This window comes from Symphalangus syndactylus, chromosome 13 (assembly GCF_028878055.3).
Source record: "Symphalangus syndactylus isolate Jambi chromosome 13, NHGRI_mSymSyn1-v2.1_pri, whole genome shotgun sequence".
In the NCBI taxonomy this organism is placed as follows: domain Eukaryota; kingdom Metazoa; phylum Chordata; class Mammalia; order Primates; family Hylobatidae; genus Symphalangus; species Symphalangus syndactylus.
Window position 1 is genome coordinate 31869116 of NC_072435.2, and position 13877 is coordinate 31882992.

The following is a 13877-nucleotide window of genomic DNA, read 5'->3' on the forward strand; positions in this document are numbered from 1 at the left end:
GGTTCCTGTGTCTTTCCAGGTGTTCTCATCATTTTTTTTTTTTTTAAGCACTTCCTTACTTTCTGACCCCAAAAGATGCCCCGGGTGCCTCTTGTACATTTGCTGTCCCCTCACCCCTGGAATCAGCTATTATTCAAAGGAGAATCGCGGGCCCTTCTGATGGCTGGTGGCCGACCCATCACCTCCGAATGACCCCCTCAGACTCTTGATTTTAATGCGGCCAGTCGGCCAATGGCAGAGGCGATGCTCCAGCGGTTGCCATGGAGACCGCCAGGCCGCAGAGCGGAAGGGGGTGGTGACGTCACTGCGGGTGCAAGTGCAGCGGCCACATCCTCGTCCTAGTCCCGCCACAGGGCACTGAGGGCAACTTCTGGGCCAGCGGTGAGGGACGCGCCTCCCTGCCTGCCAGGGCCCCGCCTACGATACTCCGTTGGCTGTTGCCCCAGGGAGATCAGCAGTCCCAGATCCAGAGAGACTGTTGGGGCCTGCCAGACCTTTGGAGGCCACGCCAAGAAAGGGGAAGCATCATCTTCAGACCCTCCTTGGTGCAGCCTTGCCCAGGACCCGGGAGCCACGAGTCAGGTAGCAAACACGGCCTTCTGCTTCTCCAGCACTCGTAAGTCCCTGGGAATCTTCGAGCCCACTCAGAGGGAGCCACAGAAGCCCCGACGTTGCACAGCCCTGCAGGCAGGGGCTGGGGGCATCCTTCACTGAGCTGGACGAAGGGGTCCTGGGAGCGGCCTCCGGCCCCTGAGGCCTCACTCTCTCGTAGCCTTTGGGAAGCAATCGCGGCATCCTGGATAATTTCGTGGATTCCCGAGGCAGCTCAGGTGTCCACCAGCGGGCATACTGCTGCCTCAAAGAGTTGGGCAAGATGCTGTTCGGGGTGAAGGACATTGCACTGTTGGAGCACGGGTGCAAGGCCCTGGAGGTGGACAGTTACAAGTCCCTGATGATCCTGGGGATCCCAGAGGACTGCAACCACGAGGAATTCGAAGAGATTATTCGGCTGCCCCTCAAACCTCTAGGCAAGTTCGAAGTGGCTGGGAAGGCCTATCTGGAAGAAGATAAATCCAAGGCGGCCATCATTCAGCTGACGGAGGACATCAATTACGCCGTGGTCCCCAGGGAGATCAAGGGCAAGAGCGGTGTGTGGAGAGTGGTCTACATGCCCCGGAAGCAGGACATCGAATTCCTGACCAAGCTAAACCTCTTTCTGCAGAGTGAGGGCAGGACGGTGGAGGATATGGCCCGGGTCCTGAGGCAGGAACTGTGTCCCCCAGCCACGGGCCCCAGAGAGCTGCCTCCAAGAAAGTGCTGTGTGCCTGGGCTGGGGGAGAAGCTGGAGGCTGGGGCCACCGTCCGGATGGACGCGGTGCCACCTCTGGACTCCTCCGAGAAGGAGAGCAAGGCTGGAGATGGCAAGAGGGGCAAAAGGAAGAACAAGAAAAACCGCCGGCGGCATCACCTCTCAGACAAGAAGCTGTGAGGTGGTGGCATCGGGTGGGCGTGGGGAGTGTCTGAGGGGGTGTGGGTGATGACTGTGGGAGGGTAGGTACCACCTCAGTACGTTTAAGGAGTACGAGTGAGTTTGGGTAATGCAAGGGAGGGTGGGAATAACTCTAGTGAGTGGGTAACTTTGGAGTAAGAATGGGTATCATTTGGATAGCACAGGTAACATCTGACTAGTGCGAAAGAGGTGGATATCTTTATCTGAGTTAACTAACTTGTGGGTTACATCTGAGTGAGTGTAGTTAACGTCTGGGTGCCCGTGGCTCATTTATTCATCCTACAGATATTTATTGCATACCTACTATGTTCCAGGTACTGTTCTAGGAGCTGGGGATATGGAAGGGAGTAAACTCAATAAAAATCCCTGCCTTCATGGCACTCAGAGTAAGTGGGTAATATTTGAATTACTTGGAGACATCGGAGTGAGCGTAGGTAGCATTTGAGTACATGTGGGTAACAGCTGAATGATCATAAAATCTGGTTGAGTGTGGATTGCTCATTCATCCATGTATCCAAGCAACCAACAAAATTTCCTGAGGACCTACAGTGTGCCAGGCACTGGGGATACAGAAGCGGAATAAACAGACCAAAACCTTGCCCGTGACTCTCATAGTAGCTATTTGAGTAGGTGCGGGTAACATTTGGGTTACTTGAATACACATTAGTGAGTGTGGGCAGCATTAGAGGGTGTGGGTGGCATCCGCGTATAATTGAAAGTAGTTGTGGGTAATATTTGAGAGTGTACGGGTAACACCTGAATATGTGAATGGGTATCATTTGGGTAGATGAGAGTAATTTCTAAGTGAGGAAGGGTCTCAAAGACTCACAAACATCTTCCGCCACCCGGGAGACCCCGCGGTACCAGCCGCGCAGGCGCAGTCGGAGCCAGAAGCTAGCAGCGCGTCCCACCGTTGCTATGGAGACCACAGGCTGCCCCCCCAGGCGCCTGCGCCCTTTGCAGAAAATGGAGGAGGGGGAAACGGTCCTGGATTCCAAGGTTTTGCAGATCTCTTACTGGAGTTGAAGAAAACTCACGCAGATCCAGGAGGAACGTGTCAGGGAGATCCCTACTCGGGAGAAGGGCCGCCATCCTCCTTCGGCTGTCACCCGCGGCCTGATTCTGGGGACGGCCTCTCTTGTTGGGGGGAGGCGGGCGGCACGGACCCTTCTAGCTTTGCGCCCTCCTGGAAATCCTGTTATTGCAAAGTCTAGAGCCGTTTTCTGTGTTTCAAAAGCATGTACCTTGAATGTACCTCTGGCACAAACTTGTTCGGAGTGGGCCACCCTGTTTTGCGCATGTCAAGCAGAAACCATGGCTGAGAGTGAGTTGCCTGCTCCCCACCTCTGAGGAACTCACTGATCTGTGAGCGGCTCTTGAAAAGCTGTCGCCTTTCTCTACACGCCGAGTCTCTCTTACAGAAGTGGTAAGAAGCAGGACCCTTCTGCCCCGATTGGCGCCCAGGTTGAGGGTGTGAGTCTCCCCAAGTTAAATTCCAGAAGCTCTGGCTTGGTGAGGAGGAGTGAACTCCACTCTCTAAAGAAGAGGCAAGGCTTCTGGGCAATGGTCCAAAAGGAGGTAAATAATTAAGAGGCCATTTTCAAGAGTTACCAATGAACGACGTTAACACTGAGGTGAAGAAGAATTTTAAAAATCAGGTAAAATCCAAATACATGTGAGTAGGCAGATCTTTTGCTCAGAGACAACAGACCTGTCAATTTGCAAACTTCTGTTAGTTCAAGGATCTGCAAAGGTTTGAGCTGAATCTCTTTTCAAAAATGTAACTTACACACAACACAAAGACTCAGCCTACCAAACTGTAATGGCAGAGACTCCTAATCTCTTTTTTGTTTTTCTTTTTTTTGAGACAGAGTCTCACTCTGTCACGAGGCTGGAGTGCAGAGGTGCAATCTCAGCTCACTGCAACTTCTGACTCCCTGGTTCAAGCGATTCTCCTGCCTCAGACTCACTAGTAGCTGGGATTACAGGCACACACCACCATGTCCATCTAAGTTTTGTATTTTTACTAGAGGAAGGGTTTCACCATGTTGGCCAGGATGGTCTCAATCTCCCGCCTCGGCCTCCCAAAGTGCTGGGATTGCAGGTGTGAGCCACCGCACCCGGCTTCTCTGTTGATTTTTTTTTTTGAGATGGAGTCTCCTTCTGTAGCCCAGGCTGGAGTGCAGTGGCGTGATCTCGGCTCACTGCAACCTCTGCTTCCTGGGTTCAAGTGATTCTCCTGCCTCAGCCTCCCGAGTAGCTGGGACTACAGGCGCGTGCCACTACGCCCAGCTAATTTTTTGTATTTTGTAGAGTCAGGGTGTCACCATGTTAGCCAGGATGGTCTCGATCTCCTGACCTTGTGATCTGCCCGCCTTGGCCTCCCAAAGTGCTGGGATTACAGGCATGAGCCACCACACCTGGCCCACTCTACCTTTTCTAATAACTGTGAGCATTTACCATCCCCGAGTTCTGTGCCAGTACCTATCATGGTCTCGTGAACTGCTCACAACCTCTCCATGAGGTTAAGTCTCATTACAACTGCCATTTTGCAGAGAAGGAAACCAAGGCTTAGAGAGGTGAAGGAACTGACCCAAGATCACACAGCCACAGAGTGATAGAGCCAGAATTTGAACCCAGGCAGCCTAGCTCCAGAGCCCACGTGCTCCACCACATGGCGGGCTGGCATGGCACGAAGAGGAATGGGGTCTTGGTGAATCCAGGGAGACAGCACCCTAGGGCCTCCTCCCAGCAGTCCTTGGTGAGAAACAGGGATTCTGAAGGCAGGCTCTGAGACTCTGTGTGACCGACACGTAACTTGTGATTCCAGCCAGGTGCAGTGGTTCATGCCTGTAATCCCAGCACTTTTGGAGGCTGAGGCAGGTGGATCACTAGGAGTTTGAGACCAGCCTGGCCAACATGGTGAAACCCCATCTCAACTGAAAATACAAAAATTAGCCGGGCGTGGTGTTATGCACCTGTAATCCCAGCTACTCAGCAGGCTGAGGTGGGAGAATAACATGAACCTGGGAGGCAGAGGTTCCAGTGAGCCAAGATCATGCTACTGCACTCCAGCCTGGGCGACAGAGTGAGACTCCGTCTCAAAAAGGAAAAAAAAAAAAAAAAATATATATATATATATATATATATATATATATCCCAGCTGCATGTGCCCTCTGGTGCCTGTGGGACCCCCGGCTGATGGGGCAGGAAATTAGGGGGGCAGGGAAGAGGTGGGCATATGTGCCTAGGTGGGCACAGAGCACACGGCTCTTCACCTGCTGTTCCCTCTGACTTTCAGTCGCCCTTCAGGCTTTCTTTTTTTTTTTTTTTTTTTGAGACAGAGTCTCACTCTGTCACCCAGGCTGGAGTGCAGCGGCGCGATCTCAGCTCACTGCAAGCTCCACTTTCAGGGTTCACGCCATTCTCCTGCCTCAGCCTCCCGAGTAGCTGGGACTACAGGCGCCCGCCACCACGCCCGCTAATTTTTTGTATTTTTAGTAGAGACGGGGTTTCACCGTGTTAGCCAGGATGGTCTCGATCTCCTGACCTCGTGATCTGCCTGCCTCGGCCTCCCAAAGTGCTGGGATTACAGGCATGAGCCACCGCACCTGGCTGCCCTTCTGGCTTTCTACCCGCTCCCTCCAGGAAACCTTCCTGGACACCTCAGACCGGATTAGGAGCCCCAGTTTTTTTTGTTTTTTTTTTTTTTTTTGAGACAGAGTTTTGCTCTTGTTGCCCAGGCTGGAGTTCAATGGCGTGATCTCAGCTCACTGCAACCTCTGCCTCCCAGGTTCAAGCAATTCTCCTGCCTCAGCCTCCCAAGTAGCTGGGATTACAGGCATGTGCCACCATGCCCGGCTAATTTTGTATTTTTAGTAGAGATGGGGTTTTACCATGTTGGTCAGACTTGTCTAGGTGCCCCTATTTTATCCTCTCATAGCCCCCCTGTATTTTTCCAGCTTGGTAAACCTCTCAATGCTGATTAATTTTATTTGCATAAATCTTTGATGCCACTCTTCCCTGCAAGACTGTGAGCTCCCAGAGGGCAGAACTGGGTCTGTCTTCTTATCCCCAGGACTCAGCACTGTGCCTGGCACATAGCAGGTGCTCAGGAAATATGTGGGATTGTTTTAATATAGGTTTTATTATGATTTAGGTATGGTAAGGCCAAGAGACTTCAGCAGATGACTACTGCTGAAAAGATGTTCATTACTCACAGATCCCAAGGGAAGAGGCCATACTATGATGTGTTACCAGAAAGGGGTCCTGATCCAGACCCCAAGAGAGGGTTCTTGAATCTCGTGCAAGAAATAATTCAGGACAAGTTTATAGAGTAAAGTGAAAGCAAGTTTATTAAGAAAGTAGGCCGGGCATGGTGGCTCATGACTTTTTTTTTTTTTTTTTTTTTTTTGAGACGGAGTCTCGCTCTGTCGCCCAGGCTGGAGTGCAGTGGTGCAATCTCGGCTCACTGCAAGCTCCGCCTCCTGGGTTCACGCCATTCTCCTGCCTCAGCCTCTCCGAGTAGCTGGGACTACAGGCGCCCGCCACCACGCCCGGCTAATTTTCTTGTATTTTTAGTAGAGACGGGGTTTCACCGTGGTCTCGATCTCCTGACCTCATGATCCGCCCACCTCGGCCTCCCAAAGTGCTGGGATTACAAGCGTGAGCCACCGTGCCCGGCCGGCTCATGACTTTAATCCCAGCACTTTGGGAGGCCAAGGCGGGCAGATCACCAGAGGTCAGGAGTTGGAGACCAGCCTGGTCAACATGGCAAAAACTGGTCTCTACTAAAAATACAAAAATTATCCAGGCATGGTGGCGGGCACCTGTAATCCCAGCTACTGGGGAGGCTGAGGCAGGAGAATCACTTGAACCTGGGGGTCGGAGATGGCAGTGAGCCAAGATCACGCCATTGCACTCCAACCTGGGCAACAATAGCGAAGCTCCATCTCAGAATAAAAACAAAAAAAGAAAGTAGAGGAATAAAAGAATGGCTACTCCACAGGCAGAGCAGCCCTGAGAGCTGCTGGTTGCCCATTTTTGTGGTTATTTATTGATGATATGCTAAACAAGGGGTGGATTATTTATGCCTCCTTTTTTTCGACCATATAGGGTAACTTCCGGACATTGCCATGGCATTTGCAAACTGTCATGGCGCTGGTGGGAGTGTAGCAGTGAGGACGACCAGAGGTTAGTCTCATGGCCATCTTGGTTTTGGTGGGATTTAGCTGGCTTCTTTACTGCAACCTGTTTTATCAGCAAGGTCTTTATGACCTGTATCTTGTGCTGACCTCCTATGTCATCCTGTGACTTAGAATGCCTTCACTGTCTGGGAATGCAGCCCAGTAGGTTTCAGCCTCATTTTACCCAAACCCTATTCAAGATGGAGTTTCTCTGGTTTAAATGCCTCTGACAGATGGAAGAGGCTCACAGGGAAGCCCTGGGCTTGGAGGCAGAGGGAGGGGGGAACTAAACAAGGAAAAGAGGGTATTTTTTTTTTTGAGTCAGTTTCACTCTTGTTGCCCAGGCTGGAGTGCAATGGCAGGATCTCGGCTCACCGCAACCTCCTCCACCTCCGCCTCCCGGGTTCAAGCGATTCTCCTGCCTCAGCCTCCCGAGTAGCTGGGATTACAGGCATATGCCACCATGCCCAGCAAATGTTGTATTTTTTTTGAGACAGAGTTTCGCTCTTGTCGCCCACACTGGAGTGCAATGGCATGATCTTGGCTCACTGCAACCTCCGCCTCCCAGGTTCAAGCGATTCTCCTGCTTCATTCAGTCTCCCGAGTAGCTGGGATTACAGGCGTCTGCCACCACGCCCGGCTAATTTTTTTTTTTTTTTTTTTTTGTATTTTTAGTAGAGACGGGGTTTCACCATGTTGGCCAGGCTGGTCTCGAACTCCTGACTTCAGGTGATCCACCCGCCTCGGCCTCCCAAAGTGCTAGGATTACAGGCGTGAGTCACCGCACCCGGCCCAAATTTTGTATTTTTAGTAGAGACGGGGTTTCTCCATGTTGGTCAGGCTGGTCTCGAACTCCTGACCTCAGGTGATCCACCTGCCTTGGCTTCCCAAGGTATGAGCCACCGCGCCCGGCCTCAAATGAGAGTCTTAAGTGGTTTTTGCAGGAAGGAGGGGTGAGGCAAGGTAAACAGGGTTAGCATTTTCAGTGGGATGTGGGGCATAGGGGCTATCCCTGGTTGTCTAGAACCTATCCCTGGGGCGACTGGGGAAGGTGAATGGTGACCCAGAATATGAGAGCCCAATAAAGGAGGCAGTTGGGGGCGTGGGCTCTTGGTTGGTTGTTTTGCTTTTGAAGAGCCTGTTCAAGGGCAAGTTGTTTACTAGGTCTAGAAATTGGCTGACCCTGGGAAGAGCAGTCCCTTCAGGGTCGGCATGGCCCCAGATTTTAGGCGCAGAAAATACAAGACATGGTCATACAGTGATAAATACATCCTATGGATAAATATCTAGGGAAGTGAATAGTGGAATTGCACATAAAATCCCTCTCATCAGCTTGCTCACTAAGCAACCTGCTAATTAAGGCAACAGATGCCTCTGTCTTGTGTGTGGAGGTTTGGAGGCAAAGAGTCGTGTGGGACATGTGGCCTGGGTTCAAGTCCTAACTCTTTTTATTTGTTTTTTGAGGCAGAGTCTCCCTCTGTCGCCCAGGCTGGAGTGCAATGGCGCCATCTCGGCTCACTGCAACCTCCATCTCCTCCCAGGTTCAAATGATTATCCTGCCTCAGCCTCCCAAGTAGCTGGGATTACAGGCTCGCGCCACCACACCTGGCTAATTTTTTATTTTTAGTAGAGGTGGGGTTTCACCATATTGGCTGGTCTCAAACTCCCAACCTCAAATGATCCACCAGCTTTGGCTTCCCAAAGTGCTGGGATTACAGGCGTGGACCACGGCGTCTGACCCAAGTCCTAACTCTTTCACTTCCCGGGGCATGAGCCTGGGCAAGCCACTTCACCTTTTTATACCTCAGGTATCTTATCTGTAAAATGGAGATAGCAGTAACCTATTTCACAAAATCTGAGGGAGGAGTAAATATATATAAGCAACTTAACAAAGAGGGAGGAAGCTGTTAAATGTTGGCCCCTGCAATCCTGGGTCCAGTGATAATTTGTTTTGTGTTGACATAGAACATATTAGCCTGTTTTTCGTTTTTTGTTTTTTTAGCTCTGCAGTGAGCTAGCCTGGTTTTATAGCTCAGATTCCTGAACTTGATAAAGATGTGCCCAGCTTCCCAAGAGAGGAGTCTGTTCTCCATGTGCTAATAAAAAGTTGTTTTGGAGTCTCGGACACCAAAAGGCAAACTGGTGACTATTCCAAGGTACTGCCCCTCAGGAGACAGAACTCAACCTGTGTCCCAGCATCAACAGGGGACATAATAGAGAAGACATCAAAAGCTTTGGAGTTGCACAGGCAGACCTGGGTTCAAATCTTGGCTCTGTTACTAACTAGCTGTGTGACTTCAGGGAGGTGACTTTACCTCTCTGGGCCTCAGTTTCTTCATATGCAAAGTGGAGCCAATAATACCCCTGCCACAAGATTCTTTGCAGCAGAGAGTGTACATCTTGCATTAAAAACATAGGCTTGGCTAGGCACGGTAGCTCAGGCCTGGAATTCCAGCACTTTGGGAGGCGGAGGTGGGTAGATCACTTGAGGTTAGTAGTTCGAGATGAGTCTGGGCAACATGGTGAAACCACGTCTCTACTAAAAAAATACAAAATTTAGCCGGGCATGGTGGCGCACGTCTGTAGTCCCAGCTATTCGGGAGGCTGAGGCAGAAGGATCGCTTGAACCTGGGAGGCAGAGGCTGCCGTGAGCTGAGATCATGTCACTGCACTGCAGCCCGGGCAACAGAGCAAGGCTCCATCTCAAAAAACAAAAACAAAAAACACAGGGTTGGCAGATGTGGTGGCTCACACCTGGAATCCCAGCACTTTGGAAAGGTGAGGTGGCAGGATCACTGGAGCCCAAGAGTTCGAGACCAGCCTGGGCCACATAGTGAGCTCTTGTCTTTATAAAAAATCAAAAAATGAGGCGGGAGGCTCGCTCAAGCTCAGGAGGTCAAAGCTGCAATGAGCCACGACCGTGCGTGCCACTGCACTCCTGCCTGGGTGACAGAGTGAGACCCCACCTCAGAGTAAAAATTAAAAAAAATTAAAACATAGGCTCTGGGATATTTATAGCAGCTTTATTTCTAAGAACCAAAAACTAGAAACAACTCGATGGCCAATGACAGGTGAATGAATAAACAAATTGCGGTGTCTTCATGCAGTAGAATATGACCTAGCAACAAAACAGAATGTACTGGCCGGGCATGGTCGCCCTCCCAGCACCTTGGGAGGCTGAGGCGGGCAGATCATGAGGTCAAGAGATCGAGATCATACTGGCCAACATGGTGAGACCCGTCTCTACTAAAAATACAAAAACTAGCTGGGCATGGTGACGCATGCCTGTAGTCCCAGCTACTCGGGAGGCTGAGGCAGGAGAATCTCTTGATCCAGGGAGGCAGAGGTTGTAGTGAGCCGAGATTGTGCCACTGCACTCCTCCTGTCACAGCTTGGTGACAGAGTGAGACTCCATCTCAAAAAAAAGGAACGAACCTCAGATGCACACAGCAACATCGGTGAACCTCAGAAGCGTTATGCAGAGTGAAAGAAGTCAGACCAAAAAGGACACACACTATATACTTCCTTTTATATAAAACTAAAAAAACACTATAGGGACAGAAATCAGAGCAGTGGCTGGATGCAGTGGCTCACGTCTGTAATCCCAGCACTTTGGGGGGCCAAGGTGGGTGGATCACTTGAGGTCAGGAGTTTGAGACCAGCTGGGCCAACATGGTGAAAGCCCGTCTCTACTGAAAATACAAAAATTAACTGGGCATGGTAGCGCATGCCTGTAATCCCAGGTACTCTGGAGGCTGAGGCAGAATTGCTTGAACCCGGGAGGTGGAAGTTGTAGTGAGCCGAGATGGGGCCACTGCACTCTAGCCTGGGCAACAGAGTGAGACTCGGTCTAAAAAACAAACAAACAAACAAGAAAAATCCCCACCACTTCCAAGGTGCCTGTCACCCATATGTAATTCCTGGGGCACAGGACACTGTACAAGAATTCTTTGTCTTCAGGGATAATTATTCCTGAGAGACAAGGTCACAGAATAAAATCAGCATGTTTTAATTTGGGATTGCTCTCACTGGAGTCAGGGGAATTCGTGGCCACACAGCGGGTTCTGTGTTCGTTTCCTGTGGCTGTTGTGACACACTACCCTATACTAGATGGCTTAAAACATCAGAAATGTATTCTCTCACGGTTCTGGAGGACAGAAATCCAAAAGCAAGGTGTTGGCAAGGCTGAGCTCCTTCCAGAGGCTCCAGGGGAGGAACTGGCCTCTTCAAGCTTCTGGTGGCTCCAGGAGTGCCTTGGCTGTTGACTGCATCTCTCCAGCCTCTGCCTACAGGGTCACATCCACATCGCCTCCTCCACTCTGTACGGCTTTGCCTCTGTGTTATCTTCCTTGGCCTCCTTTTTCTTCTTTTTTTTGAGACAGAGTCTCACTCTGTCGCCCAGGCGGGAGTGCCGTGGCACGATCTCGGCTCACTGCAACGTCCGCCTCCCGGGTTCACGCCATTCTCCTGCCTCAGCCTCCCGAGTAGCTGGGACTACAGGCACCTGCCACCGCGGCCGGCTAATTTTTTGTATTTTTAGTAGAGATGGGGTTTCACCGTGTTAGCCAGGATGGTCTCGCTCTCCTGACCTCGTGATCTGCCCGCCTCGGCCTGCCAAAGTGCTGGGATTACAGGTGTGAGCCACCGCGCCCAGCCCTTGGCCTCTTTCTTCTAAACTTTTTTGAGACAGGGTCTCACTCTGTCACCCAGGCTGGGGTGTAGTGGTGCAATAATGGCTCGCTGCAGCCTGGACATCCTGTGCTCAAACGTTCCTCCCACCTCAGCCTCCCGAGTAGTTAGGACTACAGGCGTGCACCACTACGTCCAGCAAAATTTTTGTAGAGATGGGGTTTTGCTATGTTGCCCAGGCTGGTCTTAAACTCCTGGGCTCAAGCGATCCACCCCACCGAGTGTGGAGATTGGGGCCAGGCATGGTGGCTTCCATCTGTAATGCCAGCACTTTGGAAGGCTGAGGTAGGAGGATCGCTTGAGCCCAGGAGTTCGAGATCAGCCTGGAAAACATGGCGAAACTCCAACTTTACAAAAAATTAGCTGGGCATGGTGACATGTGCCTGTAGTCCCAGCTACTTGGGAGGCTGAGATGGGAGGATAGCTTGAGCCCAGGAGGTCGAGGCTGAAGTGAGCAGAAATCATATCACTGCACTCCAGCCTGGGCGACAGAGCAAGACCCTGTCTCAAAACAAACAAACAAATCAACAAACAAACAAAATGTGTGTGGAAATTGGCATCTAATAAACCTGAGTGATTCAAAGCTTGGCTCTGCCACTACCTAGCTGCATGACTTTCTTTGGACTCAGTTTTTTTTTTTAATCTGAAAAATGGGAATAACACTTGCTTAAGGAAGGGTTCTAAGGACTGAATGAGAAAATGCACAGGGCTAAGGATAAAGTAGGTGCTCAGTAAAAACGAATTATTATCAGTGTCACATTCCTGGCTTGAAAGAATAAAGATGGAAGCTGTTGTGACAAAAAGAAACAGACTGGCAAGCACTGATACAGAAGGACATTAAGTGAAAACACATTTTATAGTAATAGATCTAGTGCAATTCCCAGCATTCATTCAGTTAATAAATATTTGTAGCTCCTACCTGAAGTGTTCTAGAGCTGAGACTTCAGCAGTGAACAAACCAGACTCATATCCCAGACCTCATGGGGATACTATCCTAATAGGGTGAAACAATAAATAAGTACATACAAATAGGCCCAGCGTGGTGCCTCTCGCCTGTAATCCCAGCACTTTGAGACCCAGAGGCAGGAGCATCAGTTGAGGCCAGGAGTTCAAGACCAGTCTGGGCAACATAATGAGAACACCTCTCTACGAAAAATTTTTAAAAATTGCCAGGCATGGTGGCACACACCTGTAGCCCCAGACACTCAGAAGGCCGAGGTGGGAGGATTGCTTAAGCCCAGGAGTTCGAGGTTACAGTGAGCTGTGATCATGCCACTGCACTCCAGCCTGGGTGACAGAGTGAGACCCTGTCTCAAAGAAAAAAAAAAAATCCAGAAAGTGGTAAGTGCTGTGATGAAAATAATTTAGGATGATGGGGGAAAAAATCTCTGTGAGGTAAATTCCAAAATTAACATAAAAAAAAAAAAAAAAAAAGCCGGGCACAGTGGCTCACGCCTGTAATCCCAGCACTTTGGGAGGCCAAGGAGGGTGGATCACCTGAGATTGGGAGTTTGAGACCACCCTGACCAACATGGAGAAATCCTGTTTCTACTAAAAATACAAAATTAGCTGGGTGGGGTGGCCTGTAATCCCAGCTGCTCTGGAGGCTGAGGCAGGAGAATCACTTGAACCCGGGAGGCGGAGGTTGCGGTGAGCCAGAGATCGCGCCATTGCACTCCAGCCTGGGCGACAGAGCGAGACTCCATCTCAAAAAAAAAAAATAAAAATAAATAAATAAATAAATAAATAAATAAATTAAATAAATTAAATAAAATAAAATTAACACACTAATGCAAGCATTTTTTTTCTCTGGAAAAATACAGATGTTTAACTGGTTACTTTTTGGCGGAGGCTGGAAGGTGGGGTTTGGGGAGAAGAATCCATTTTTGAAAAAAATGTACCTTTCTGTAACTTTTGCTTTTTCTGACTGTGTGTGTGTATCTGTTTTTTTTTTGTTTTGTTTTTTGTTTTTTGTTTTTTTTTTGAGGCTGAGTCTTACTCTATTGCCCAAGCTGGAGTACAGTGGCACCATCTCAGCTCACTGCAACCTGTGCCTCCTGGGTTCCAGTGATTCTCCTGCCTCAGCCTCCCTAGTAGCTGAGATGACAGGCACCTGCCATCGTGTCCAGCTAATTTTTGTACTTTTAGTAGAGATGGCGGGGTTTCATCATGTTGGCCAAGCTGGTCTGGAACTCCTGACTTCAGGCGATTGCCCGCCTAGGCCTCCCAAAGTGCTTGGATTACAAGCTTGAGCCACTGCCCCTGGCCCGTGTGTCTCATTTTTTTTTTTTTAAATGGCAACAAAATGTAGCTGGGTAGAGGGATTTCAGCCGTGTTTTGATTCTCTTCCCCATTCTTTTCCAATTTTCCATTTCTTTTAAACAAATGCAAAAGTGAGGCTACAATTCTCGTTTTTACTATTTTATTCTGTGATGGCTGGAGAAGGGTCTCACCTGCCAGAGATCTGTGCAATTAAAAACACCCACAGCTGA

At 49.9% G+C, this 13877-nt stretch overlaps 1 protein-coding gene across 1 annotated transcript; it reads left to right on the plus strand.

Annotated features, from left to right (window-relative positions):
- Positions 1-311: 311 nt before the first annotated feature.
- Positions 312-4166, plus strand: LOC129460433 (paraneoplastic antigen-like protein 8C). Its single transcript, XM_063615950.1, has one exon. It carries the CDS (start codon positions 875-877, stop codon positions 1487-1489), a length of 615 nt encoding a protein of 204 aa, XP_063472020.1. The 5' UTR covers positions 312-874; the 3' UTR covers positions 1490-4166.
- Positions 4167-13877: the final 9711 nt, after the last annotated feature.

Bases quoted from the DNA above. Each gene is read 5' to 3' on its own strand.
- LOC129460433 (XM_063615950.1), top strand. From the start codon at position 875: ATGCTGTTCGGGGTGAAGGACATTGCACTGTTGGAGCACGGGTGCAAG.